Below are 27608 nucleotides of genomic sequence, written 5' to 3'. Positions count from 1 at the left end.
GCATACAGGCAATGTCATTAAGAACTATCTTCAGCGTAAAGAACAAGGAGTCCTGGAAGTGGTTTGGCCCCCGCAAAGCCCTAATCTCAACCTCATCGAGTCTGTCTGGGATTACATGAAGAGACAGAAGGATTTGAGGCAGCCTACATCCACAGGAGGTCTGTGGTTAGTTCTCCAAGATGTTTGGAACAACCTACCTGCCGAGTTCCTTCAAAAACTGTGTGCAAGAGTACCTAGAAGAATTGATGCTGTTTTGAAGGCAAAGGGTGGTCACACCAAATATTGATTTGGATTTCTCTTCTGTTGCATTTTGTAAATTGATAAACATAAACAATTACAATACATATTTTTGAAAGCATTCTTACTTTACAGCATTTTTTCACACCTGCCTAAAACTTTTGCACAGGCCTGTCTCTCAGCCTGTATTTGCAATGCCATTTGCACTGGCAGAGCTATTCTTCAAATGCTTAATGATAAGTCCTGGATTAGAGCAGCGTTTCTCAACTTCAGCAACTTTAAGAAGCGTGGACTTCAGCTCCCAGAATTCCCCAGCCAGTTGCTGAAGTTGAGAAACACTGAGTTAGAGCACGAATGCTCAAGGTCACTGGTCCCAGTCTAATACGGTGCTACCCTGGTCGATTTCTGATTTCATTTCTCATTTCTCCCGTGCCTTTTCCACTGTGATCCCGGTGATTAAAACTACGCATCCCCTAGTTTTAATCATTCCGGCGATCTTCATGCTGGTAGCGCCTACTCCCTTTGCACAGGCGCAATCTTCTTTCCTCGGGCACACGGAATAGACCCGCCCAGCTTCGTAGACCAAAACCGAGTGACGTAGTCAGCCCGGGCTAGACCACGTGGGCCCGCCGCCAATCGCGCCGGGCAAACGGCCGCCAAGATGGCGGCGGCGCGTTACCGGCGCTTCTTGAAGCTCTGTGAGGAGTGGCCCGTGGAGGAGACCAAGCGCGGGCGCGATTTGGGCGCCGTAGTGCGGCAGAGGGTGATGCAAGCCTTCCGCGAGGGAGAGAACACCCAGGTGGGACCCACGTTGGGCCGCAGCGTCAGGGGGCTGCGCTGTAAGGGCTGGCTGGGTGGTTGGCGACAGCCAAGGTCGTTTACCTTGCAGTTACGCAGCCTCTTCGTCCCGGGCCAAAGCGAGGAGGGGGATGTGCTCTCGCCCTGTTGGATGGTTGTGCGCGGAACAGAGATTCCGGCAGGGCTCCGCTGCAGGCAGGCGCTCCTGTGTAGGCGGCTGTGAAAGGTTCAGACGTGCCCTTTTTCCACTGGTCTCCTTACCAGTTTATGAATGGGGATTAAGTGCTTAAGAGCCAGGCTCGCGAGTTGGCTCTAAGGGAAGCCTCAGAGTGTTTGTCATTTCGGGATCAGGGAGGACTTGTGGGTCTCCAGTTGGCACGCTGCTTCAAGACTTTTTGTTTTTAAACATCGTGGAAACATTTTCTCATGAGTAAGGTGAAAGAGTTTCTTTTCCTATCTCTGGTACTGTAATATAATGAAAACACATGTAATGTTGAGAAAGTTTCTCCCTGCCCAGAGGCAGGGAGATAATATCCAATGCCCTGAGAGCTCCTAGCACCTCAGTGCAATGGAGAACAGAGAGGCGGCATTTTGGCATCAAGATTTTGCAAAATCTATCACTGTGTCATATTCTAAAGCCAAAATATGTTGGGAAGATGACGGGACCTGGATCCAGCACTTGTGGGCCTGTAGATGTTGGTGTTGTCCACCATGGGCATCGGTTATGATACTGGATTCCATAGCCCAGTGATTTTTTTTTCTTATGTTCATTATGTGGGCATATTTTAGGGCTGTTTACTCCATAATCACACATCTACTCTTTCTATAGATTATATACATTGATCTGTAGAAGACTGAAAAATAAATGAAACTCACACATGGGATTTATATTACATGCATTTCAGGAAGATTTTCAATTTGATAACTCCATTGAATAGGCGCAGCGGTTAAATTTGGTGTACATTTTGAAACTTCTAAAACTTTAAGAACATATAATCTGTTTTTAATGTAAGTGTTGTAATGAACTTTGTAAGATTTCAGTTCCTTTTTTTTTCTACAATCTGTTCTTGCAGATTGCCGACCCAGTGACTTGTGATGAAATCTTTGAAAGTTTAGCCAAAATCCATACTAACTATTATAGAAATAAGGTGAGTTCTGCCATTGTGGTAAAATATGATTATGTGGTGACTGTTCTCTCTAGATAGAGTTTTCTAATCTTGATACTAGGCAGACTGTTTAGATCTGTTCATAGTCTTAGCTCAAGAAAAAGACAAACCTGTTCCTCTAAAATTTTGTATGATCTTTGAAAATAAAATGTAAAATATATATGTATGCACAAAGTCTAATTCTTAATGACCATAACAGTACTGTAGCACCTAACAAATTTATTTCATTTCTTGGCATGTGGTATATTACCTTGTCAGAAGAATAACAACACTGTTCTCAGGCAAGATAAGAGGAGGTGTGAATTTATATGTCTGTTTTTCTTTTTGGAATAGTATCCACGTCTGAGAGATACAAACTTCTCTGGAGTGCCAGTGGAGGAATGCAAGTTGGTCCTTGCAACAGGTATTTTGGCTAGTAACTGCTTGATCCTATTTGCTGGGGCAGCAACTTTTATTGGCATAAATCTAGTGTCTTTTGTACCCTTCTCCTTTCTTCCCATGTGGGTTCTTTTCCACACAAGAATTTGCTGCCAATAATTCTTTCCTTCCTGACAGCAGCTCTTCTGTGAATCCAAGCATATTCTAAAAGCACTTATAGAGGACAGGTTCAATGCCCCTCATTGAGCTTTGAATCTTAGCAGCTGTGAGTTGCACATTGACGTAAAGTAGTATACCATGATCTATGTTTAATCCAAAGAAGCTGTGAACAGTTTAAAAAATAGATACAAGTCCATCTTTAAAAAAAAAAATGCAATGAGTCATTAAACATAAGAAGAGTACCCTTGTTCAAGGTGCCAGCATGCCATCTTCTAAGCTACTATAAGCTTAATGGAGCAAGCCATTCTCTATAACTCCACCTGCTATTTCCATATTTCTTTCATTTAAGGTCACATGACTTGAAATCCAATGGGCACAATGATATAATATCATTCCATACAACTCTTTCAGTATTTCATTGCCATATCTGAGAACCCCAAAGAAATGTATGTATGCTGAGCTAATGAGGCTCAGCCAAAAACTAACATGTAGTATAAGAACTGTAACAGGAATTCCATATATTTTGTCCACTGACTTTCTTCTGCTTTGGGTCAAAAAGATGTGAGGGACAGATCTAAATGTATAATGCCTTCTCTCTATAGGATATACTATATAGAGACTAAGGCTAAAAGTTAGGTGTTATCATTCAAGAGTTTTCTATCATAATGATTTAATTTTTGTGTATGTTTATACCCCCCAAAAAATTAATAGAATGCATTTAAAATGCCTTTGGAGTGGCATGGAGCTAAATTGTAGGCTTCTGTTCAATATGTAGAGAAAATGTTACTTTTCCCTGGCTGTAGAAATGCTGTACTGAATAAAGAAAATATATTGCCTCAGGCAATGAAGCAGAAACTAATTTAGATGGAAACTAATGTTTTGCATCTTAGGGTTTTTAAGGTGTACCTTAAAACAGGATTATTTCTTGTGTTTGCGAATTTTCAACTGTATGGATTGCATAGGCATATGGATTAGGGAGGTAAAATTGGTTGTGGCTCCCAATTGCATGCTGGAAGAAGTGCATTAGCCACCTATATTTTGTGAAGCAATCTTTTAAATCAGTAAGCAGAAATATAAAACTTATTTTTTAGAAAGTATTTTCTTAATTTATTCAACTACTACTGTTTGCAGAACAACTGAAGCAGCTGGAAGAAGGAAAGTTCGGAAAATTGAAAAGGTTACGTGAAAAATTCTCTGCCAAGCGTCATAAAGAAGATTCCAAATAATAACTCAGTTTCCTAAAGCACTGCTTTTGCCAGTATAGATAAACCTTCTTGTGTACCAACAAAAGACAATGGAAAGCTCTTCTGAAATGAGATAAACTAGCTCCATTTGACTACATTGGCTATGAAGACTATTAAGAAGTCCAAAGTTATATTTGAAGAACAGGAAATGATATAGTTATATTCTGTAGGTATTTACCTATCTGCATTCGTGAATGTCATCTTGCAACTGATTTGTTGAAACCTAACAGAGTAGTTCATGTATTTTGAGAATTCAAAACACACCAAAAAAATTTAACATTGGGATTCTGTGGAAGACATGTGTGGCTTCTTATTGTTAATTAGCCTTTGTGTTATTTACTGGAAAGGCAGCACTTACTCTGGGGAAAGAAATCTGCCATATGTTGTGCAAAATTGAATTCTCAGGACAAGCTTCTTTCTGAACTGTCCTGTGGCTGCTGCTTGTGAAATCAGTGAGATAACAAAGTGGTCCCAAATACATGGGCAGCTATTTATGAAGTTACCAACATTACCAAGAGGCTGTTGCTTCATCTGCTTTCCATTTATTATACTGATTTTGTGTGTTAAACTTCAGGAAGTTCACATATCAACATTTAAACAGTATTTGAGAAACATACCAGATCAAGATAAATTGCGAAGCTGGATCTATGATTAGTGAAATCTTTCTTCCTAAATCTGCACAGCAGTCTGTATATTTGGAGAACGGTCTGCTTCAGTCCAAAATGTGAATGAAACAGGTTCCTTGATTGTTTGTAGTCTCCCCAATAGACTAGCACTAACGGACCAAACTGGCCACAATCAAGTCAGATGTATGCAGCATCTGTTGTCCGTCTTTGCTTAAATTTGACAGCAGCCTGCAGAAGTAGATTTTACAAAGGGCTTTTTCTTATCATACAAATGTTCTAAATTCTGAGGAGCAAGTTATTCTGTCAAGGAATTTCTAAGTTCATATTTTATAGTGGTAGCCCTACTTTTATAGTTGTAGCCCTACTGGGGTTTTTTTCTTCCATTTTTTCTGCAGCTCCATGCCATCACTGAAGCACACTAATTATAACTGATACTGCTGACAGTATCCATGATAGTTGAAATATTTTCCCCCAAAATCTTAGTGCCTGGAAGCAGGATGATTCTAAGAACACTGTATGCTATTCTATTAAGTGAATAAGGCACAATTTGCACATTAATAGTGCAGCATGAACGTGCAATCTTTCATTAACGTCCACAGTCTTGTCAATTGAAGGAAAAAAGCCTTTTCATGAAATCTATTATATGATTACTTGAACTATTAACTTAATAGAATATTTTCTTGCAATTTCTTCTTGGCTGAGATGAGATTCTATACCCAAAATTTTCTTGTCTCCAAAAGCCTTAACCTGAGACACTTGCAAAGAGAAATCCATAAAAGGTGACTTTCCATGTATCTGAATAAGTTAAAAAAGGTAACAAACCATTACTCACTGGTAACTGTCAATTCTATTTGCACCTGGCTATGTAGCCATCAAAATGTAGTGCATGAAGGGAAAAAAAGGAGAAGGACCAGTTAAAATGGGAAAAACCTTTCAAAGGTATGGCCAACTGAATGCATATGAAGAAACAATTAGTCGTGGCTTCATGTTTCTTGCTGAATTAAATGCCTTCAATCAATCCTGCTTGAGATGAATAAAAGGTAGTGCTGAGATTTCATGAATTATCATGGCATGGACCAATGTTCCTTGTCAGTGAAAGTTTTGCAGGGAACCTAGTATCAATACCTCTTCAGGAAGTTCGTATATATATACAGTTTTAGTCTGAAGACTTGGATTCTGCTCCCTCAGTGATTCATTGTGTTCTGAACATCCACAAAACCCATTCGTTGCCTCCGCTTTCTTTGCTCCGTCATCTGAAATTTGTATTAAAAAAAAGGAATGTTAAAATATGGTTCTTGGGTTTTCTAAGTAAGGATTTACTATATCTAGTTTGTAATTCTTGGGCTACAAATTACTTCATCAGATAGTCTGCGGTAACAGCTGTTGCAGACATTTCTAAACCCTTTCTTGGGTATGTCCCCACTTCATACAGGTTATTGGTATAAATAAATATCCTCAAGAAATATCTACAATCCACTGCAGCTATACTTTGTACCAGAGAGTAAACTATTCCAAAAACAACTATTTAAAAAAAAATGATAAATGATTTCCACCAAAGACAAGTCTTACGTAGATTATAAAATGAATTGGGCGTTTGGTGCAAGAAAATGGAAAACATAATTTGAAACTTAGAGTTGTGAGGAAGCTTGCTATTTCCTGGATAGTAAGTTGTATTTCTGACATTATACCTGAGGGTTTGTCAGAAAACCAAATGAGTGTTCTATGTTTTTCTGAAGTCAGAAAAATCATTTTTTAATAAGAGACATCTTTTTGTCCTTTAAAAATGCTTAACACAATCCTAGCTCATTCTAAGATTTGAAAAAAATATACAGTCCAGTAAAAAGAAAAATCAGATGTTTTGATCACCTGCTCTTTCAGCTCGTTCAGTTGTGAAGTGAGATGGGATACCAACTTCATAGTGCAATTCAGTTTATCCTGTAGACATCGAATCTCATTCTGTTCTCCTTCACCTTCATTACTGACCAGGGACATGGCTCGCATCCGAGGAAACCAATCCAAGTTCTTGTTCTGCAGTGGTCATTGTAGAAACAGCAGTTTTAAGCACAGTTTAGGATTACTTAGTAAGACCAGAAATTGTTAGAAGCATACAGTTTAAAAACATAAAATATATGGTAAGACATAAAACAGTAAGATTTCCCTAGATGAAAGTAAAATCTGTATCAGGTATAAAACCTAAAATCATTTTTTAAAAACCCCAAGCAATTCTTTCCTTAATATGTATGCTTGAAGAAGTGAAAATGCTATGTAAGTTCCAGATGAGCCTTTCTGGATTGGTGCTTCTATTAGCATGCCTGTTCCTTTGGAGCTACTGACTGACTCACTTGTTGAATGAGTTGTAGGTACTGTACATGGAGGAAATCTCAAATGATGTTCTTGCAGCTTAGGAGGTAAATATCAGAGAACCTCCTCCTTTAAGGTAACGTGGTCTCAAATCCTCAGGAACTTTGATGATCAAAATAAACAGTGTGAAATGTGTCTGGAAACATACTGGCAGCCAGTATAAAAATATATACATGGAATAGTTAAAAGTTTCCAGGCTATTTTGAGTAATTGCAAGAACAATGGGAGATAAACAGAGCCATCACAGTATTCCCTCTTTCCAGGAACAGAAAAGATCAGTATCAGACTTAGCTGATTATCAAGTGCTCTGAATACCCAAATCACTAGTACTTCTACTGGCAATGATGGATCTAACATCACTTTCACATATATTATGGAAAATTGTATGTCTTCCAGAACAGCTTATACATTCAGCCAAATATCATAACTTATCCGTCTTTTCTTAATTGAATCTATTGGCCCTCATTCAATCTATTATGCTGCCTTAGCACTGGTTCATAACTTCTACTGCCTTATTTATATTACATGGCTTCCATATTATTCCAGGCTGGAAGAATCACAAACCGGAATTAAGATTGCAGGGAGAAACATCAACAACCTCAGATATGCAGATGATACCACCCTAATGGCAGAAAGTGAAGAAGAACTAAAGAGCCTCTTGATGAGGGTGAAAGAGGAGAGTGCAAAAGCTGGCTTGAAACTCAACATTAAAAAAACTAAGATCATGGCAACCGGACCCATCAATTCCTGGCAAATAGAAGGAGTAGAAATGGAAGCAGTAACAGACTTCATTTATTTGGGCTCCAAGATCACCGCAGACGGAGACTGCAGCCATGAAATTAAAAGACGCTTGCTCCTTGGGAGGAAATCTATGGCAAGCCTAGATAGCATATTAAAAAGCAGAGACATCACCTTGCCGACAAAGATCCGCATAATCAAAGCTATGGTTTTCCCCATTTATGGCTGTGAGAGCTGGACCATAAAGAAGGCTGAGCGCTGAAGAATTGATGCCTTTGAACTGTGGTGCTGGAGAAGACTCTTAAGAGTCCCCTGGTCTGCTAGGAGGTCAAACCAGTCAATCTTAAAGGAAATCAACCCTGACTGCTCATTGGAAGGATTGATAATGAAGCTCAAGCTCAGATACTTTGGTCACCTAATGTGAAGAGAGGACTCTTTGGAAAAGACCCTGATGCTGGGAAAGATTGAAGGCAAAAGGAGAAGGGGACGGCAGAGGATGAGATGGTTAGATAGCATCACTGAAGCAATGAGCATGAAACTGAGCAAACTCAGGGAGGCAGTGAAGGACAGGAAGGCCTGGCGCGATATGGTTCATGGGGTCACGAAGAGTCGGACATGACTTAACAACTGAACAACAACAACAAAAGAAGAGGCTGGGCAAGATGGCATTTATATATTGGGGCGCTAACCCTAACCCTTGCAAGTACAAGGAATAATCAGCTCCAAGATGCCACTCTTCAACAATACAGAAGTGATTATGAGAAAAAAAGAGTTTCCAACATACCTAACTTGTTTTTAAAATTATACTTTAAAACTACTGGCTCTTCACTAAAAATGCATCTTCTCAAGTTGGAAGTAGCACATGCAGGTGAATACTGCATTTTCTAATACGATTAAATGTTTTACTCTTTTTCAGCCAAAGATCATTGCCCTACTAACACAAAAAATACAGGATGGATAAACGTAAATTTTATAATTAAATTGTATGAAAATACATAAATACTGGGTTTTAAACACCAAACAAACATGTTCATCTCCTTTATAACTGAATGCGTTCCCATGATGACTATGATAAATTTTGCAATTAGCTCAGTGACAAAACTATTTTCATGTGTATCTCAGCAACATAAAGCTGGGTGTATCTTCTTGGATTGACATAGATTTGACCAAAAAAAGTAAATAGTGCACAATGTAATAAATTCCCCTAATTTTAAAATGGGTTTACAGTTCACCATAGGGAAGCTTGGAATGGTTGATGATAAATTTGTCTTTTTAATAACTTGTTAGCCACTCCTTAGAAGTTCAGACTTATTTTATTATGGGACAAAAGGAGTATATCATGTATATAAATCAAATCAATACTTTCTATGTCTCTATAGATGGAGGAAACAAAAGACAACAAAATCAAATTTATTGATATAAAAATTGATACAGCCCTATTTTCCCTCCTCCTTGACATTTATCTTTTTCTGAAAGAAGTCAGAAAGTTCTGTTCTGAACTATGTGAGGCTTTTGTAATAATATTTCTGAACAAATAGTAATCTTCTCTCCTACTTAGTCAACAAACTTTTAGGTTCTTAGCTTTGACCTGTCTTCTGAATCAAAAGGAGATGATAAATCCTCATCTGTAACAAAAGTTATAAACCAAATATCCTATGAAGTGTGGTGTGACCTTCATAATGGACAGCATCTATAGAAACTGGAACAGTGGGAGGAGAATTTTTTTTTCAAGAAAATCAGGCAAACTTTCTCAAACAGAATAACAAAATTGATTAACACTTCATTTCACAGAAGTTACACAATGCGTACCTTGATCATTTGTGCCACATAGCTCTCAGGCCCTGTGTAGTCTGTCTTATTCTTCACTCTCACCAGTACTATGAAGTACAGATAATTCCACATATTGTGTTCAAATTTAATGTGCTCTTCAAAAGATACCGTTTTGTTGTCAAACTTGTCCCTTTCAAGCCCTACAGAGGCAGTGAAAGCAAATGTTATGTTACCTAGAACTGCTATGATCCTCCATCTCTTTTGTAAAGTCTGGTTCTCCAAGCATTTTTTGTCAGTGTGTTTGTCTTCCACTTATCTGAATGCAGTAGGTTGGGCACTACCTAATGGATTGACAGTCCTGTTCATAGCAGGCACTTGGAACAGACAGCCTTTGAGATGTTTTCAATCTAAGTTCAGTAATTTGGAGCAGAAAATGAATGAATTGCAGAGGAGCAGAAAAATTCGTAAGAGGGTGTTCAGTTTGGACACTTCGACAAATTATTTGTTAAAGTAGGAATTCTCAAAAATTCTACATGTAGCAGAAACCAATCCATTCCTTCCTACCCATGCTAAACATTTCTCATCCCTCCTGAACTCAGCTACGCCTGACTGACTACTTCATATTTTCCTGAAATCTGGAAAGAGGAGGGAGGGCAACATTTTGGGGACACACTTCCATTTTTCTTCATTTGGAGGGAGGTGTGATAAAATGTTCAGCCCATTTTGGGGGTAGATTGAAGACATAAAAGGCAAAATTGGTGCCTTTAGACTTAGAACACTTTCATATTGTAGGGAGAGAGCTGTGTTAATCTATGTTAGCCAAAAATCAGAAGGAGCCTTGGTAGCACCTTTCCAGATTAACACATTTTATTAAAACGCATAAGCTTTCATGAACTACAGCTCACTGCATCAGCTGTATGGAATGGTTAACTAATGTAGGATTTAAATTGAGTTGAGGCTTCTTATTTTAGCAAAATAAATTCAGGACCACCAAAAAACAGATGGTTTTGTTGCCACATTTCACTGGTGCAATCCAAGGGTGCCCTGGAAGCTTCCAAATGGGTATCACGTCACAAGCAAGTTAAACACAGGTACTACAGAACTTATTTCATTCCTACAGGTTAGTCATGTTCTCAGTCTTAAATTTAAAGCCTTGTGCTGCCATGCCCTAGTTCTATTCAAGGCAAACTATAGAACTCTCAAATTGTGCACACATGCAAAGAAGTTATTCAGAAGGACAACATACATTCTCTAGATGACCTACGGATATATCAGTGAATGATATAGGTAGTCCTCAGCTTACAACCACAATAGGGACTGGAAAATTCATTGTTAAGTGATGCAGTTGTTAAGCAAGGTGTCACATGACCACACTGGATTTTACATTTTTTGCAGCAGCCATTAAGCAAATCACTGCAGTCATTAAGTGAGTCATGTGGTTGTTAAGCGAATCACATCGTTCCCCATTAATTTTGCTTGTCAGAAGCCGGCTGGGAAGGTCACAAATGGTCACATGACCCTGGGATGCTGCAACCATCGTAAATACACATTGGTTGCCAAGTACCCAAATTTTGTTCACATGATCACGGAGATGCTGCAATGGTCATAAGTGCGAGGACTGGTCATCACTTTTTTCAGCACCATCATAACTTTGAACAGTCACTAAACAAATGGTCGTAAGTCAAGGACTACCTGCAGTGAAATTGAGTGTATTTTCTTTAAAGAAATGCTGCACTTTCCAACCTAAGTGTATGCTATAAATTGGGAATAAGTAGATTCAATCCTTCAGGTTTTACTTCGTTGTTTTCTAAAACTGAGTTCCACCAAGTGAATTCTAATACAAAACACACACATATATATTCTTAGCCCAGGAATTTGTCTTGAGTACCAAAGCTAAGCAGAGCTCCCAGTCATTCCATAAAATGTAATCTAATCTAACCTAATCTAATCATCTACTAAATATCTAAGCTTTCTTCATTTCTATATAATTTATGGGATGGGGCATAACAGATAATTTTGTTGCTTCTATTATTAAAAGACTGGATCTATAAATCCTCCCCAATGTACTGCACAACTCAAAGATCCACCCATAGGTCAAAATGTATATTCTCCTAACTCTGTCAGAAGAATAATTTTACATATTGATCCTTTTAATATACCAACACAAACACTCTATTTGTAGATCTCAAAAACAGACTTCTACATTCTGCTATAAGAACAATATCCTCCAAATTTTCTTGATGCAAACTAGATAAACACAGAGTACTTTAAATCCACCACATAACATCCTTCAGAAATACTGTTTCATATCGCATTTACTTGGAACAAGAGTTAACCCTGCTTGTTGTAAAAGACTTGACCAGTTTCTTCTCACTGTTGGAGAAAAACTTGGTATTTAAACAGGTACCTAGAAAGGTAAGCATTAACAAAATGTCTTACACCAAAAAAAGAAAAAGTATCTTGCAAATTCTTGGAGGATGTTTGTTAAGTATAAGAACTGCCCTTTCTCTAAGTGCTTACCACATATAAAACATGTTGTTTTCAGGATTTCTTCTTTTTTCTGCTTTTCACTCCTTAAATCTGCAAAAGTGTCAATGATGACACCAAATATGAGGTTGAGGACTATGATTATGACAATGAAGAAGAAGAGGAGGTCATAGATCACTCGAGCAGGGAACAGGGATTCCTTTAGGATAAAAAAAAAAAAGCAGGGACAGCCATTATCAGTAAGTTTAGCTTTCCCTTTTCGGCATTATATCAAAAATACTGCCCACTAGAAAATGTTACAGAAAAATGTGGTTAGTGAGAATGAATACAGTGTATTATCAAAACTCCAATGAATATGAGATGGAAAGACTTGATACTGTAAACACTGAAAAAACATTAGCCTAGCAAGTGTATAAGGGAAAGGGCATCAGATAAAAAAGGGAGAAGTAGCTTGGAAAGAAGTTCCTGGACCAGGAGGCCTTGCTCATGGTGACTCAGTCATCTCCTGTTTGGATTACTGTAATGTGCTCTGCATGGGGCTGCCCTTGAAGAGTACTCAGAAGTTGCAGCTGGTCCACAATGCAGTAATTTGATTCAAGGTGCTAATTATCACCCATAAAGCCCTACATGGCATAGGGCCAGATTCTCTGAGGGACTGCCTCTCTCCCAATGTCTCTGTTTGGCCCACTAGATCTAGCAAAGAGGGTATGCTCCAAGTCTCTTCCATCAATCAATGTCATCTTATTGGACCTTGGCATTGTGCCTTCTCAGTGGCAGTGCCTGCCCAATAGAACAGCATCCTCCAGGAGATCCAGATGTCCCCTGTTCATCTTTTGCAAAATGCTGAAGACCTGTTTCCCCAGACATTTGGGCTAAGAAGTTAGGCAAGGTGCTGCTGCTGCTGTGCTTTTCTGTGATTGGGGTTATTGTTTTAACTCTGGGCACTGTAGGTCATATGTTATGGTTTGTGTTTTACTCCTTGTATGGCACCCAGAGTCACTGTTGTGAGATGGGCAGCTGCATAATATTTTAAATAAATAAATAAATGTTCAACTGAATATAAAAAGGAGCAACATTTAAATCTCTGTTGGAGACACAAGATAGAAACGTTTAAAATAATTTCATAGGTTTGCCTCAGAATACTGTATGCAGTCTGGTGGACTCTGAAGTGTTCCTGATTTCAGAGGAATATAAGGCTTGGTGAGTTATTTCTTACATGGATTGCCTCAAATGAACTCACATCTTTAGATGGTTTCCTGAGTATATCACCCACACCACCTCCATTTCTCAGGCCATGATTCAGGACTGTAACTATGCACATAAGAAGCGTGTCACAAGCTCGTTCTGTATTATCTTCTTCTTCTGGAATACAAGCAACAACACAGCAGAAAATAAACAGACTCGTCTCTTTTAGTTAACCGTCAGAGCTCTGGATTCTCTGTATTTTTCCTAGCTGTTTGAACAACGTTTAGGAAATTTGGCGGCTTTGCCTAATGGTTCCTGTTTAAAAGACGCAAGGGAACATATTGGAGGAAGTCTCAAAAACAAGCTGTAACAGCTATTATAGTAGAGCTGTTTTTAATTCAGATGAATCTTCTTTTCTGGCCCTAAGGTGCTGGAATGATTGCCTACAAAGCAGCCCTGCATTTTAAATAGGAAATTGGAAGACAACCTTTCTTTTCCCTCTGACCCAAGGCACAGACTAATTTCACTGAAGACACACTGTCAATATGCTCAGTAAAAGATGCAAGATTTCTCTTTATTCTTATTAGTATCTCTATCTGAGGAATCTGTTTCAGCGATCCCATTTACCTTGCAACACTTCAGGCACTGTATCAGGGGAAGAGCAGCTAATTTTATCATTACTGCATGACTCCATAAAAGTGTCCAAGTTGCCTCGCATCTCCAAAGGATCTGTAGCTGGAAGTACAAGAGATAGTGAATTTGTCAAAACATCCCATTTCTGTTCATAATGTTTAAAAAGATCCAGAAAGTGGTTTCCTCTGACTAATTCCTTTGACATTTAGCAGTGCCACATTTCTTTTCAATAGAACTATAGAGTGCGATCAGTTGCCTATGAAATGAAACACAACAGTGTATAGAAAGTATAAGTTGTATCAAATGATATGAAATTTATCTTGACAGTAATTTCAGTACTGGATGCTTTCTATGAACAAAATCTATATAAATGAAAACATATTTTTCCAAAGACAACAACAACAACAAAAATAAAACCTGGTTCTCCATTTGCATGTAATTTGTGAGCTGAAACCTACTATCTATGCCATGCACTTGTGTTTTGAAATCTATCTGAAAATACAGCTTATTATATCTGGACACATTTCTGAAACTTAAAATTTCAGGCCTTAACAACGTTCTCGATTTGAACCTCTGATAACTATTGCAAGGTGGACTTTATGGCAGTTAAACCAGCCAGATATCAGAACAGGCCATACAGAACCCTCCTTTGTGCATTCTAAGATAGAATAATTCTCCATATCAACTGCATTTTGCAGAATTCGCAAAGTTGATCTTTTGTTATTCTGCACTGATTCCTCCTTCTCCTTCTGAGTAGGTTCAGCACAGATGAATAAGTGCAATGTTCTTGGGAGGGCAAACACATACAGAGGCCTTTTCCCTCCCACTCAGGACCTTTGTCCCCAGTGGAAAGCAACAATGCACAACAATTGCACAGATTTATTGAATAATTGCTTGAATACAGAGGTCCAATGGCAGCACAGCTAATTAGAGGTACATATCTCTGATCAAGAAGAGCCAGTTTGGAGTACTGGTTAAGGCGCCAAGCTAGAAACTGAGAGGCTGTGAGTTCTAGTCCTGTCTTAGCCACCTAGGTGACCTTGGGCCAGTCACTCTCAGCCCTATGAAGCAGGCAATGGCAAACCACCATCACCACCACCACCATCATCATCATCATCATCTCAGACTTAACAATTGTTGATAAGAAAGACAAAAAAGTCTGGATAGTGGACATTGTAATACCTGGAGACAGCAGAATAGCAGAAAAAGAACTGGAGAAAATCACAAAATACAAAGACCTGCAAACAGAAGTACAATAACTGTGACAAAAAAAGCAAAAATAGTACCAATAGTAAGAGGCACCTTGGGTGCAATCCCAAAACATCTGGAGCACCACTTGAAGGCCATCGGCATTGAGAAAATCACTATCAGTCAATTGTAAAAGGCAGCTTTACTTGGAACAGGTTACCTTCTGCGACGATACCTTTAACACCATCAAACAACAACATCTGCCTATCCCAGATCCTTGGGATGGGCTTGATAGGTGGATAAAAATGCCAAATCCAGTCTAAACATCTGGCTGACTATGCAACCAACAATAATCTCTGATCAACACAATTTTCCCAACCAGTATAAGCAGAGAAGTAATCATATATGTAGCTACCAAAAGTCTTGTAGCTCCTTGATTCCAGAAAGATTTCCCAGTGTAGAAAAAAGAGCAAGAGAAGTAGCAAGTAAAGAGCAACAAATAAAATTGCAAGCTACAGCATAAAGAATTATACTCTATACACACATGTACACACATAACAGAGACCACTAGAGCTCCTTTTCATTCTTACTTCATAACCTAGAAGTGTTAGACTCTGAGCAGCTGGTTTTCATCAATTTTATCATGGAACATTGTTACAGTTTAGAAGACAATTCAGGGAATGGTCTAGCTGTTCTTGGATGGTTCTTAGTCATGGAAGTTCATATGTTGATTGACCTTTGGTACTTTTATCCATTAGTCATACTTTGATGTTTTCCTAGTCTTTTGCACATAATTGTTTTAGTCCATCCTGTCATACTGTTGTATTTCAATGCATCTGGGAGTTCAAAGCTCAACATGGTCACTAGAAAAGGGTATTTGTTGAGCAAGCCTACAAAAAAGTTACATTACATTTCTCCCTGGTTCAGCTAGTGCTTGGTTTCCAAAGTACCTTCCAACAAATGTAATGAACAAGATGCCCAAAATCCTTCGTTCTTTTTCTGTAATTCCGTTTCCTGGGGAAAGGACTCCAAGCAATATAGGAAGTTTATGGTACATGTTTGGATGTAGTGGTTAAGGTGCTGGCCTAGAAACCAGGAGACTGACTTCTAGGCCTCCTTTAGGCATGAAAGCTGGCTGGATGACTTTGGCCCAGTTACTCTCTCTCAGCCCAACCCACCTCACAGGGTTGTTGTGGTGAAAAATGGGAGGCAGGAGTATTAGGTATGTTTGCCACCTTGAGTTATATATATATAAAAAGGTGGGATAAACAGCTAGTAATACTAATAATAATTTGAAGATCATGGTTTTCCCCATGTAAGACTGCTATATGAACCACATCAACCACCTTTAATAAACTTCAAAGATTATTGCATAGTCTGACTATCTTTGGGTAGTCTGTAAATTTGATAGTCATAGTTTCTACCCCCCATGCAAGTCATTTATAAATATATTGAACAGCACAGGGCATAGAATGAAGCCTAGTGGTAAACCACTTGACATTTTCTTCCAGCTTGACATGGAATCATTGATGCTGAGCCATCAACTAATTCCATTCTACAAGATCAGGCTGCTTTCATTCAGGTCTATTGTTTCCTTTCACTTTTTTGTGGGTTGAAAGACACACAGCAAACCTATTTTTCTTTGCTTTATTTCCTTCCCTCATTCTTGCTCTTTACCATTTATTCCTATTACATTCCAAGTTGGGACCTTCCATATGCCGTGCCATCAACAGATAGGCCCATTAATATTGGCCTCTGATACCCATCATGGCTTTGATCAATCCTTTCACATAATTCTTTTCAGTAAGATAGAGAAGGACTAAACTAGGTTATCTGCCTTAGCTGATAATCTGCCACAAAGAGCTTTCCTTCTCGTGGGTTGACCTTGAGGAAAAGATGAATGTGGAAGGCAAGAAATGAAAGAAACTACAGTAAAGTAGAATGACTGCAGGAAGAGAAAGTATTAGTTCTTTGTGAAAAAGAATTAGAAGATAGATTAATTACTCAACAAAATAAATGGGAAAGTAGGCATAAGAAAAGAAGATATGGAAGCTGTTTTTAACAGAGTGAAAAGAATGTTACAAAGTAGTACAGAAATGTGTGGAGTTAATGAGAAATATGGAAAGAGATACTTGGTGGAAAGAGGAAGCAACATAGATAATGGATGAGAACAAATCCTTATAAGGGAATGATTGCTGCAAAAAATAAGGATGATATTGTATAATGCATACACAGAGATGCACCAAAGACAGCAAGGGATGGTTAAGTTTGAAAGAAGCAATGAAAATACAGAGATTTTGAGAGAAAACAAAAATATTATTTTGGAACAGGGCAAACCAAGGAGCCTTCAGCAAAATCAATGGAATTAAAAATAAAAGTGATGACATAATTTGGGATGAAACTAAAGTGAAGGAGTGATGGAAACAGCATTTTAAAGATCTTCATGGGAATAATAATGATTTGTCAAAGACTAGAATTAAAATTAATGCTATACTGGTTAATGCCCAAGCAAAAAACTGGTGAACAGGAAGTCATAAATGCTTTGAGCATGTTGAAAAATTTTAAGTCTGCAAGAATAGATAGTGTAACTGCAAAAAGGTTACAATATGAATGTGGTACATTTAGGGAGCACCTCTGTGACTTGTTTAACATGTGGAGGCTTGAGTTGGATATCTTTTCTGTTCCCTCTCCTCCCTCCTTTGCTTAATCTGCTGAATTGGACTGTATAGTAGGTGAGTTGTCTCTTTGCTTGCTCCTAAACTCATTACACATACTTTTATCTTATAACTGGCAGAGTTAAAACAGAAGGAGAAAATTTTAATAAATAAGATTGCATTTAAATAGCCTGTCTCAGAGACAGATTCTGTTGAATTGATGGCAAACTAATGTCTACTAACATGTGAAAATATACTACAATCTTTCAGGAATGTGTGTGTACTTGCTTATGCAGATGAAGTTGTTTTGTTGCCTAAAAATTCAAATGATAGAGTGTATGATGCACTGAGGAGCATGGACTTGAAAATTAATGTATCCAAGAGCAAAGGAGTTATGTGTGACAGGGAAAATGGAACAAATTACTGCAAATTTCACACAAATTGTGAATAACTACAGCAAGTAGATGAATTAGTATACTGTGGCAGAATATTTACTAAAGTTGAGAAAATGGATGGAAAAATATTAAGACATGCAAAAGCTGATAGAAAGTTAGATGGTAGTATATGCCCTACTGTAAGGAGTCAGTGTTTGTCAAAAGAAGTGAAAATGGTGGCTTATAAGACAATACTTCTGCCCACTTTGTTATATGGAAGTGAAAGTTTAGTATGTCAGGAAAAACATAAAAATTAACTGATCCAGTGGGAATGGGGTTCTTAAGAAATGTGTACATAAAAAAGGAAGAATGCTTGATGAATAAATAACGACTGAATAAAAAAAAGAGTGATCATATGAAAGAAGTATGTTGAGGTGGTTTGAGAATGAATTAAGATCAGATTGCAAAACATATATATGAAGGGAGAGTAAATGGATTAAAGGGAAAGGGAAAACCTAGAAACTTATGGTTAGATAGATTGATGAGACCCTCAAGAGAGGTGAGAAGTTTAAAGAACAAAAGACAATGTATGAAGTGACATATGGATATACTGGAAACAAGACTGGCTTGCAAGTCTGAAGAGGTATGGAGAGGTATAGCGAACAGTGTTGCTATAAATAAATTTTAGCTATGCTTCCTTTTCTTTTTCTTTCCTCATGCCCTCAGTTTTTTATTATTATTATTTCTTATCCACCTCTGTTCTCCACATAATGTTGCTTGCGCTGAAAATGAATGGTATGATGGGTATGTATGTATGTATATATTTTCTGATCTGTCTCAAGATCTTAGATGAAGTCCAGAGATCCTAAACCATGAAACACAGACTAGATAACCCTTGGCTTCCTGCAAAAATAGGAGGAATTAACTCATCTCCCCATTAGTTTCAATCCATCCTACTTGGACAACTGGGAAACCTCTCCTGAGGGTTCCTCATTATGGTATGGAAGTATGGTAGGAGGGGGACTGACAGCAGGCTAATTCTGGAATAGCTTGTTCCTTGAAACATGTATGGATCTCTTCCTCATGGACTTTCTGGAAGCAAGTGAAAACACAACTGTTCCAGAAGGTCTTTGGGGATTAATTGCTACATAGTGACACACATTTACATTCTCATCATTTTTAGCTTTGTATTTTTAGTCTTTTCCATTTTTTCTGATTTTAATCTGTTCTTAATACTTAAACTCTGTAAGCTACCTAGAATCCAGCTGGTTTCAGGCAGTCAGATAAATCTCATAAATAAACAAACAGACAAACAAACAAATAACCCTCTAAATACCAAACCAGAAGGAACCACTTCATGATAACTGTCAAATATTTTGTCCTCTCCAAGTTGATCAGAATTTCAGGATGGTAATGGAGATACTTTACTCAAAGTATGGAGTAGGAGCACAAACCTTTAGATTTGATGTGGGACAGTGGGTCTACTTCCAGGATGAAATCATCTTTTAAAAAGAGGAAGCCTACAATGGAGAAGAGGTAGACGAGGATGAGGGCCAGAAGGGCCGTCAGTAGAATTGAACGTCCGTTCCGTGTCACACTTTTGATGACATTGAATAAAGTCTCCTCACGATAGATCAAGTCAAATAGCTAAAAGAGAAAAAGAAACTTTCCTGTGTCAAATCAATACAAAAAGAACAAGGGTTATGAAATAATTTCCCATTTCTATAAGTTTCATTTCCAGAACTTACACCCTCATGGCCTTCTGGAAAGCACTCAAAATGTGAATTTTTTTTTAGCAAGCCTGGGGATATCCTGGTAATAGGGAGACCATGTGCTGGCTGTATTATATGTAATATTTTCTCTCTTGTGGTCTTGTTTTTATCCATGCTTATTGTTTTAATTGTTTTTAATTGATTTTGTAATATGTTTTAATAGTAGGTTTTATTGCATGCCACCCAGAGTCACTTTGTGAGAGATGGACGGCCATATAAATTTGACAAATAAAGAAGCAAATAAACTTAAGAATGAGTAGTTGCAGTACATTCTTGCAGAGTACCAACATTCCCATTGTATTGATAAATACACTAAGTAACTATGAAAATATCTCACAATGTCCCAGATTATGAACAAGTTTTGGGTTTTGTCTGCTAAATTCTCCAATCTAAATTATATTTCTTCTTAGACAACTTATAAAATTGCAGACAGACCCAAAATTAGACAAAATACTAAGTAAGAAAAAGCAAGGAAAAAATCATTTTCCATTAATTACTACATTGATAAGATTATTGTACCAAGATGCTGTAGAAAAGTTCATGTACAAAAAGTCCCAAGACGCTGGTCAAGATATAGGCGACGTGATAAAGAAATTCCATATCCATGATCATGGCTTTATATCCTCGGATGAATGTCCCACGATTGCCAACAAAGCTTACTACAAACACAATCTTATTTGTCAGCTGCAAAGCAATCATAAGATAGATATAGCTGAGGGCAAATATTATGTTAATTTGATACCTGTAGTATTTGACTTTAACTCTAATATAAAGCTATTTGTATTTTTAATCTTTTTCATTTGTACACAAAGAAATATCTTAATTCTAATTATTAAAAATTCTTCGTTGTTTCAGAGAGCACATACACATACCCTGATATGGAACAACTCCATCTCCCATCTAAGATACCATAACATGTCTACTCAGAAATACATCCTCCTGAGTTCAAGCGAACTTAGCACTGCAATAAGTATCCCAACCTAAGCCTGATTTTTGGTTAATTAACTGACTTACATTGAGAGCTCCCAGTATGTTCAGAGTGAGACCAATGCCCAGATGATAGATACATCGCAAAATAAGTGCCACAAGGAGTGGGCGGACACCATAGCGCTGAGTAAACAGAGCCATGATGGAAAAGCAGATTAGAAACCAGGAAAGCAGGGGAATCAATGGGGAATCCAACAATCCTAGGAAATCAAGAGACATACTTAAATAGCCATGACATTTATTAATAACACAGCATCCGCACAGCTGAAAAAACAGCACATGGTTGCTATTCCTGGGCATTAACTGACAGGGAAGTAAGCCAGTCACCAGGCACCCAATGCAAAGAATGGCTTGAGCAGAACTGTGCAGGTAAACTGCAAATGCATGACCAGCAATCCTGGTATACAGCAAAGATATCAATGACTTGTATCTCTAGTCGGTTACAATAGCATTTCTAAATTGTGCTAAATAGACCATATCCTGATTTGGCTGTCTGAAATATTTATACTGTTTTCATCCTTAGCTCACTGGCTGTTGCTGGCAAAGCACCCCATGAAGTTAAAAGAACACCTTTGGTTTAGAAATCTGCCTTCATAACCTACCATGTGAATGGAATAGCACATCTTACTAGGAACCGGCTAACCAATGGCATGTTACTTTTGCAGAAAGGCTATTTCTGAAGAGTTTTATTTTTTTAATGTTCAGGGGAAAATGCATAGTGGTTGTCAAAGGAAAGACTTCATTACAATTGGTATAAGAGGATACCAACGTACAGTGTCTCTGCAAAGGAATATGAATGGCAGGAGTGGAGGTGAAAAAGTCAATCAAGACTGAATACCTACCCATTGAGGAGGCCTCAACATAAGGATAGAAAAAAGCAATGATGATGTTTATGAAGACAGCCAGATTGAAGGAAATACTTCCCCAAACTGTCATTCTGCGAGAGAACCAGTACATCAGTCTATTGCCTATGGAAACAGAGGCAAAGCTAAGTAAATCTCATGCTTCTTAGTAACAGCACAAGCTTCCCCAGAGATCTAGCAATCTTATTGCAAATATTCACAGGGCCAGGGATCAATACTCTTGTTTCCTCAACTCAATTGCAAACAGCATCAATTGCCTGAAAGTGGGACACAATTTCCAAATGCTATCATATAGGAGTTTATCAAAATGCAGTGTAATGCAGCAGACACAGCTGAACAAGCATTATGTCTTCATTTTATTTTTGCTGCCTTTATCATCTGTAGAACACTGCACTAATACATCAATGTTTAAAGGGACATACAATCAAGCAGAGCAGGCAGCACAAAATTACAAAACCTGATGATGCTGTGCCCCTGTTGCATGGTTGGAAAGGACTGCTAGTACTGACTAAGCATTTAAAAGAAAATCTGCATAATTTAATTAGATTTTCCAGTATTAGGGAGCTAGCTACCCAGCTGTTCCCTAATATTCAGGGAATGTCTTATTTTAGAGACATTCCCAGGCTATTAATTCTACTTTAGATATTTCAAGGGCAGCAAACATATTAGAGAAAGCTGATTAAGCAGGAAGAAAATTCGGAATCATCAGCACACATGGAAGGAAATAATTGTATGCTGGGATTGTGGCATAGACATCCACAGAAGTTTCCAGCTTTCATCAAAATGAAAAGGGTCACACTGTTAGGCTGCATGCTCCACTTGTGGGGCCTGCTGCAACATAATGATGCAGGTACAAAACAGACAGGGCTTGCACTGCAACAGGGCAACACTGCTGTTGTCATTCTGCCTCCTTGGGCTCCAGTGCAAAACCAGATGTGGGAAGCTGCCCATTTCTCACTGATTGTATCCTGCAGTAGATTGTATGAAATCAATTTTTTTGCTCAAATTGGACTATACAAGATTTCAACACTTCTGTTTCAAAGTCAGAAAAAGAGTAGTTTCAGTGATATTTCTATTTGACAGATGCTGCATAATGCTGCAGGAACTAAGCCAACATGGACTTTAGTGCTCTCCAAATTACTGTCTGAAGGAGGAACCTCATTGCCTTGTTGTAGGCTTACTGCGCAGTTTCTTCTGCCATTCCATCTCATTGTGGAGGAAGGATGACTGCTCAAAGAAATCACTGACTTTGCTGCCCTGATCATCCTGCTCTGTAGTGGTAAATAAACGGTATTTTGTCTCTTTGGTCAGGAACTGGCAGATACTAGGCACTGGAAAGACAATCTGCTCCATGCTTCGGTCCAAGCGTACAATCTGGGGAAAAACAGAGTTTAAGTTATTTTTGTCCTGCAACTCTTAGACTTATAATTTTGGAAATGACCTATATTTCTAAGCAAGTCCATTCTGATGGCTTAATGCGTGTGTGTGTGTGTGTACACACACATACACACACCAACTATATAGTAGTATCTCTTGCTAGCCACTGTTGCAGTATTACCCTATGCTCTGTACTAGTGTGAAGTCTTAGTTAGGGGCATAATGCTGCAGCTCAATTTCTTGGAAATTCTGTTGGATAAACAGATGAACTCATTTGTTTATGATTATGTTATCAATCCACATCAAAGATTTAAGTTAACATCTCAAGATGCATTTTGTCTCCAGTGCTTTTCAATAACTGCCTACAATCAATAATGGTCTGGATGAGGGATAATAAAAGATGGTGGTGCTCACTGCAAGAGCCATAATTTCAGAGATGTGGTAGATCTGCCTCTTCTGAATGGGATTATCCTCTCCCACAAGAAGTAGGTGCAATCCTTGGGGATTCTTCTCAACTGAATCTCTTTCTGATTTTCCAGACTGAGGCAATGGCCAGGAGCACTCTTTATCATCTTTGGCTGATATGCCAACTGCATCCTTTTCTGGAAGATAATGATCTTAAAACTGTGGTTCCCATGCTGATAACCTCCAGGCTTGACTACTGTAATGTAACTTTTGTGGAACTGCCTTTCAGAAATTTTAGTCAAAACAGAGCTCAGCAGCCAGATTGGTCTTGGAAGATGACCAAATGAAATAGGCCATATTACACATTACACATGTGCTTAAACCACTGCACTTTCAATTCATTTCCAGGCAAAATGCAAAGTGCTAGGCATTACCTTTAAAGCCCTTCAAAGCTTAGGTTCAGCCTGTTTGAAATAATTCCTCTTTCTATATTAATCCTTCATGTTAAGATCATCTAAGAAAGTTTGCCTTAGTTGCTATAAGCAAACTGGTGTAACTTCTCTGTTAGCACCCCAGCTCTTTGAACATACTCCCTGCTGATATTCTGAGATACATTAGAGGGGGAATATGGTGTTTCAGAGAAGATAACTGAAACAAGCAGAAAGAAGTGAGAACGTTATAAGTAGTGAAAGATGTAAAGTAGTCCTGCAATAAATAATAGGACCTTAGTGCTCAGGTTGGAGTCAATTTCGCCACTTAATGGGAATTGCAATATTAAAACTAGTATCCTGTACCTGGTATAAAAAGATAATAGAGTTCTTGACCACCAACCAATGCAGAATGGATTGACTATTATTAAATTTAGAATTCCCAGATACAAGTTCTCAACATCCCATTGAACAGTAGTTTTCTTTAATTCTATACTGTCATTTATATTCTGTGATATTACAAGAGCCAAGCAAATAGTGGACAGAAGAGCTACAGAAAAGCTGCTTGCTAGGCTTTGTGTGATAACCTGACCAGCTATTTGTTACTACATAAGGGTAGCTGGTATTGTATATAATTTCAGTAATCTGAAAAGGAAATCAGGGTGCTAGACATAAAAAATCTAATTGTATATAGAGCAAGCCAGGGAAAATTGAATCCCACCTCTATCTGGGATGTGTGTTTCTCATAATAAGCTAATGGATCCTCCTCTTCCTCTTGGACAGGAGTTGTTGATTTCAGCATCTGGGTCAGCTGCTTATTGTGCAGAATGAGCTGTAAAAAAGTAAAGAAAAAATTATATAAACTCAGAAATCAGTTTAAAAACACTCAAGGGAATTATATTCAATTATACATTAACAGCACATTTTCTCTTATTTACTAAAAATGACAAGCTTTGGGGAAAGTCTGGAGGAAAATATAGTTAGAGCAAACAGAGCTTGTGCTTCCTGTGGGAGTCAGTTATTCAGTTTGCTACAGTAATTAAAGCCAAAGACGAATAATCTGTAAATTATAAATCATGAATCCCAAAAGAAATGGATTTACAATGAATAGTGATCATGGTCTTGGACTAAGCTATGTGAACAACAGACTGAAAACAAAGCAATTGATTTTCTATCTCTGAAGATAAAGGGTGAGTTAGTTTAATTATAGGGACATTTCTATATTAAGTCATACCAGAAAAAGCAGGAAAGTGTTGTGCCCCTATGAAAGTGATACAAGGATATATAAATGTTCAGTAAAGGCATCAATACTGAGTTTTGTGGTTCTTCTAATCTGGTATAACAAAGCATCCATAAGGAGTCACTATAATATGAGTTCACTCATATTATAAACAAGGGTTTTTCATGAACAATTGCCCATACTTAAATATTGGTGACAATGGAAATATACAGTAAGAATTCATCACAGACCTACATGTTCCACTGTAGCCAATAATATGGCATGGTCGTAAGAGAAAGAAATGAAGCCAAGATCATGGTTGCTTTTACTTAGACATAGGATCAGTTTTTCTTTTTAGAAAGGACAATTGCCAATACTTAGAGGCAAGTCAAAGTGAAGTACGGGGCCATCGTCAGCCCCACTAATCACTAATAAAATTGCTCTAAATGACCCAGTTCATGGTTTCCCTTGCTTTACTGCCTACTCTCTATAAACTATCATTGGTTCAAAACCAATACAATTCAACCCTCACCCTTCCCTCTTCACTAATATCCTTTGATTCCAGGTTCCAGACTTTAAGAGAATTCCAAAGTGTTCTGTAGAAGGGAGAAATGCTTTTAATATTATACTGCACTATAATAGAAGTAACAGTTGAAGCCATAAAAGCCTTCTGAGAAAATTAATGCTTTTAGATTGAGACTGACTTGTTTTCAAAAGAGCTTTGCCTGTCCACTTTCCTCTAACCTCTAGAGAGAAAGAACCAATTCTCCTCTTACCTCTTCTTTGCCTTAAATTACAAGTGCAAGATACAATGTTATTGTATTGTATTATTATTTGTCTCTACTTCCAATTGTAGAATTCATAACCTATTTCATATTGTGTTATTTGGTTATCTTGACCCTTAAATTTCTTGCCCAGTTCTCATAATGGAGCTAATCCCTACCTGTTAAAAAAAAAAAAAAGTAGGCCTCTAACAGATATAAATTAAACAAAAATATCATATTAAATCACATAACAAAAGTAGAGCAGCAAACATTCACAAAAAACTGTCATAAATTGTTGTCCAGCTCCATAAATAATACAATCTTTTCATGTCCTTACAATATACTTGAACACTACCTACAACTTCACAGCCCTTCTTTCTTTCTCTCTTCCTTGTCCACTTTTTCCCAAAGTCCCTAGCTCTTTTTCTATGTTCATTTTTCTTAATATACTGCTCATTCTGCCATTATTTTTGGTTGCACAGTCAGCCAGATGTTTAGACTAGATTGGGCATTTTTATCCACCTGTTGAGTCCTTCCCAAGGACCTGGGATAGGCAGATGTTGTTTGATGGCGTTAAAGGCATCGTTGCAGGATGTAAGCTGTTCCAGTTTGCAACTGACTGATGGTGATTTTGTCAATGCTGATGGTCTTCAAGTGGTGCTCCAGATGTTTTGGGATTGCACCTAAAAACAAATTGTATTGGTATTATCTTTGCTTTCTTTCGCCACAGTCGTTCTATTCTATTTGCAGGTCTTTGTATGTTGTGATTTTCTCCATTCTTTCTCTTCTATTCTGCTGTTTCCAGGTATTGCAATGTCCACCATCCAGACTATTTTATCTTTCTTATCAGCAATTGTGAAGTCTGGGATGTTGTGTGGCAGGTGCTTGTCTGTTTGAATTCTAAAGCCCCAGAGCACTTTAGCTTCTTCATTTTCTATTATTTTGTCTGTTTTGTGCTCCCACCAGTTCTTGCCTGCAGGTAAATGGTATTTCTTGCAGATATCCCAGTGCATCGTTGTTGCTACTTTGTCATACCGTTGTTTGTAGTCAGTCTGTGCGATCTTCTTGCAGCAGCTAACTAGGTGGTCCACTGTTTCTTCAGCTTCTTTGCAGAGGCGGTATTTGCTGTCTGTTGCTGTCTTCTCGATTCTGGCTTTATATGCATTTGTTCTTAAGGTTTGGTCTTATGCAACCAGAATTAGCCCCTCTGTCTCTTTCTTCAACTGTCCTGCTCTTACCCATTGCCAGGTCTTGTTGTTATCTGTGTTGCCTGCTAGTTTTTTTGTGTACAGCCTTGCCATGTCTCTTTTCTGTTCTTCATTTGGTCTCTTTTCTATTCTTCATTTGGTCTTATAGGCCAGTTTGGTCTCTTTGGTATTCAGTAAGCCTTCATGGTGTACTAGCTTCACTGCATCTTCTTCACTGTCCTTCACATATTCTTCCAATGCCCGTTTTTCTTCTTCAACTGTCTGGTATACTTGTAACATTCCACGTTCACCTATGCTCCTTGGTAAGTAGAGTCTGTAAACATCACTGCGTGGATGAAGGCCATGATTCATTGCCATTATTTTTCTGGTCTTCCAATCCAGGGCTTCTCGTTCTGCTTGAGTCCAGTCCACTATTCCAGCTGTATATCTAATGACTGAATTGCCCAGGTGTTAATCACCTTGATGGTATTTCCACTACTGAGTTTGGACTTTAAGAGCTTCTTCACTCTTCTGATGTATTCACTACTAACCTTCTTCTTGACTTCAGTGTGCTTGATGTTGTCAGCTTGAAGGATGCCCAGGTATTT

At 38.1% G+C, this 27608-nt stretch overlaps 2 protein-coding genes across 2 annotated transcripts in view; one reads left to right on the top strand and one right to left on the bottom strand.

Moving 5' to 3' along the window:
- The first annotated feature begins 859 nt into the window (after positions 1 to 859).
- UQCC2 (ubiquinol-cytochrome c reductase complex assembly factor 2) lies at positions 860 to 4277 on the top strand. The gene is made up of 4 exons (XM_007433670.4): positions 860 to 1036; positions 2109 to 2183; positions 2535 to 2604; positions 3870 to 4277. The coding sequence occupies exons 1-4, from the start codon at positions 899 to 901 to the stop codon at positions 3962 to 3964; spliced, it is 378 nt and encodes a 125-aa protein (XP_007433732.1). The 5' UTR covers positions 860 to 898; the 3' UTR covers positions 3965 to 4277.
- Positions 4278 to 4419: 142 nt separating this feature from the next.
- Positions 4420 to 27608, bottom strand: part of ITPR3 (inositol 1,4,5-trisphosphate receptor type 3) — a 116384-nt gene continuing 93195 nt past the window's right edge. Inside the window, exons 47-58 of the mRNA XM_007433671.3 lie at positions 24552 to 24662; positions 22802 to 22994; positions 21600 to 21725; positions 20785 to 20957; positions 20290 to 20454; positions 19453 to 19645; positions 13777 to 13884; positions 13205 to 13326; positions 11998 to 12163; positions 9517 to 9677; positions 6475 to 6636; positions 4420 to 5861 (exon numbers count right to left, since the gene is read on the bottom strand). Of these exons, the coding sequence (XP_007433733.1) occupies positions 5793 to 5861; positions 6475 to 6636; positions 9517 to 9677; positions 11998 to 12163; positions 13205 to 13326; positions 13777 to 13884; positions 19453 to 19645; positions 20290 to 20454; positions 20785 to 20957; positions 21600 to 21725; positions 22802 to 22994; positions 24552 to 24662 (1749 nt within the window). The 3' untranslated portion in view covers positions 4420 to 5792. The remainder of the gene's footprint in view (positions 5862 to 6474; positions 6637 to 9516; positions 9678 to 11997; positions 12164 to 13204; positions 13327 to 13776; positions 13885 to 19452; positions 19646 to 20289; positions 20455 to 20784; positions 20958 to 21599; positions 21726 to 22801; positions 22995 to 24551; positions 24663 to 27608) is intronic.

The sequence above is a fragment of the Python bivittatus genome, unplaced genomic scaffold (assembly GCF_059951505.1).
Source record: "Python bivittatus isolate LINGU-HERP-01145 unplaced genomic scaffold, Pbiv_v1 ctg000700_np1212, whole genome shotgun sequence".
Lineage (NCBI taxonomy): Eukaryota > Metazoa > Chordata > Lepidosauria > Squamata > Pythonidae > Python > Python bivittatus.
Note: the sequence above shows the minus strand (reverse complement) of the source record. Positions and strands in the feature narration are given on the sequence as shown.

Excerpts from the sequence above, each read along its gene's own strand:
- UQCC2 (XM_007433670.4), top strand. The coding sequence starts at position 899 with ATGGCGGCGGCGCGTTACCGGCGCTTCTTGAAGCTCTGTGAGGAGTGG. Across the intron at positions 1,037-2,108 it reads GCGAGGGAGAGAACACCCAG|ATTGCCGACCCAGTGACTTG; the intron begins GTGGGACCCACG and ends CTGTTCTTGCAG. Across the intron at positions 2,605-3,869 it reads CAAGTTGGTCCTTGCAACAG|AACAACTGAAGCAGCTGGAA; the intron begins GTATTTTGGCTA and ends TACTGTTTGCAG.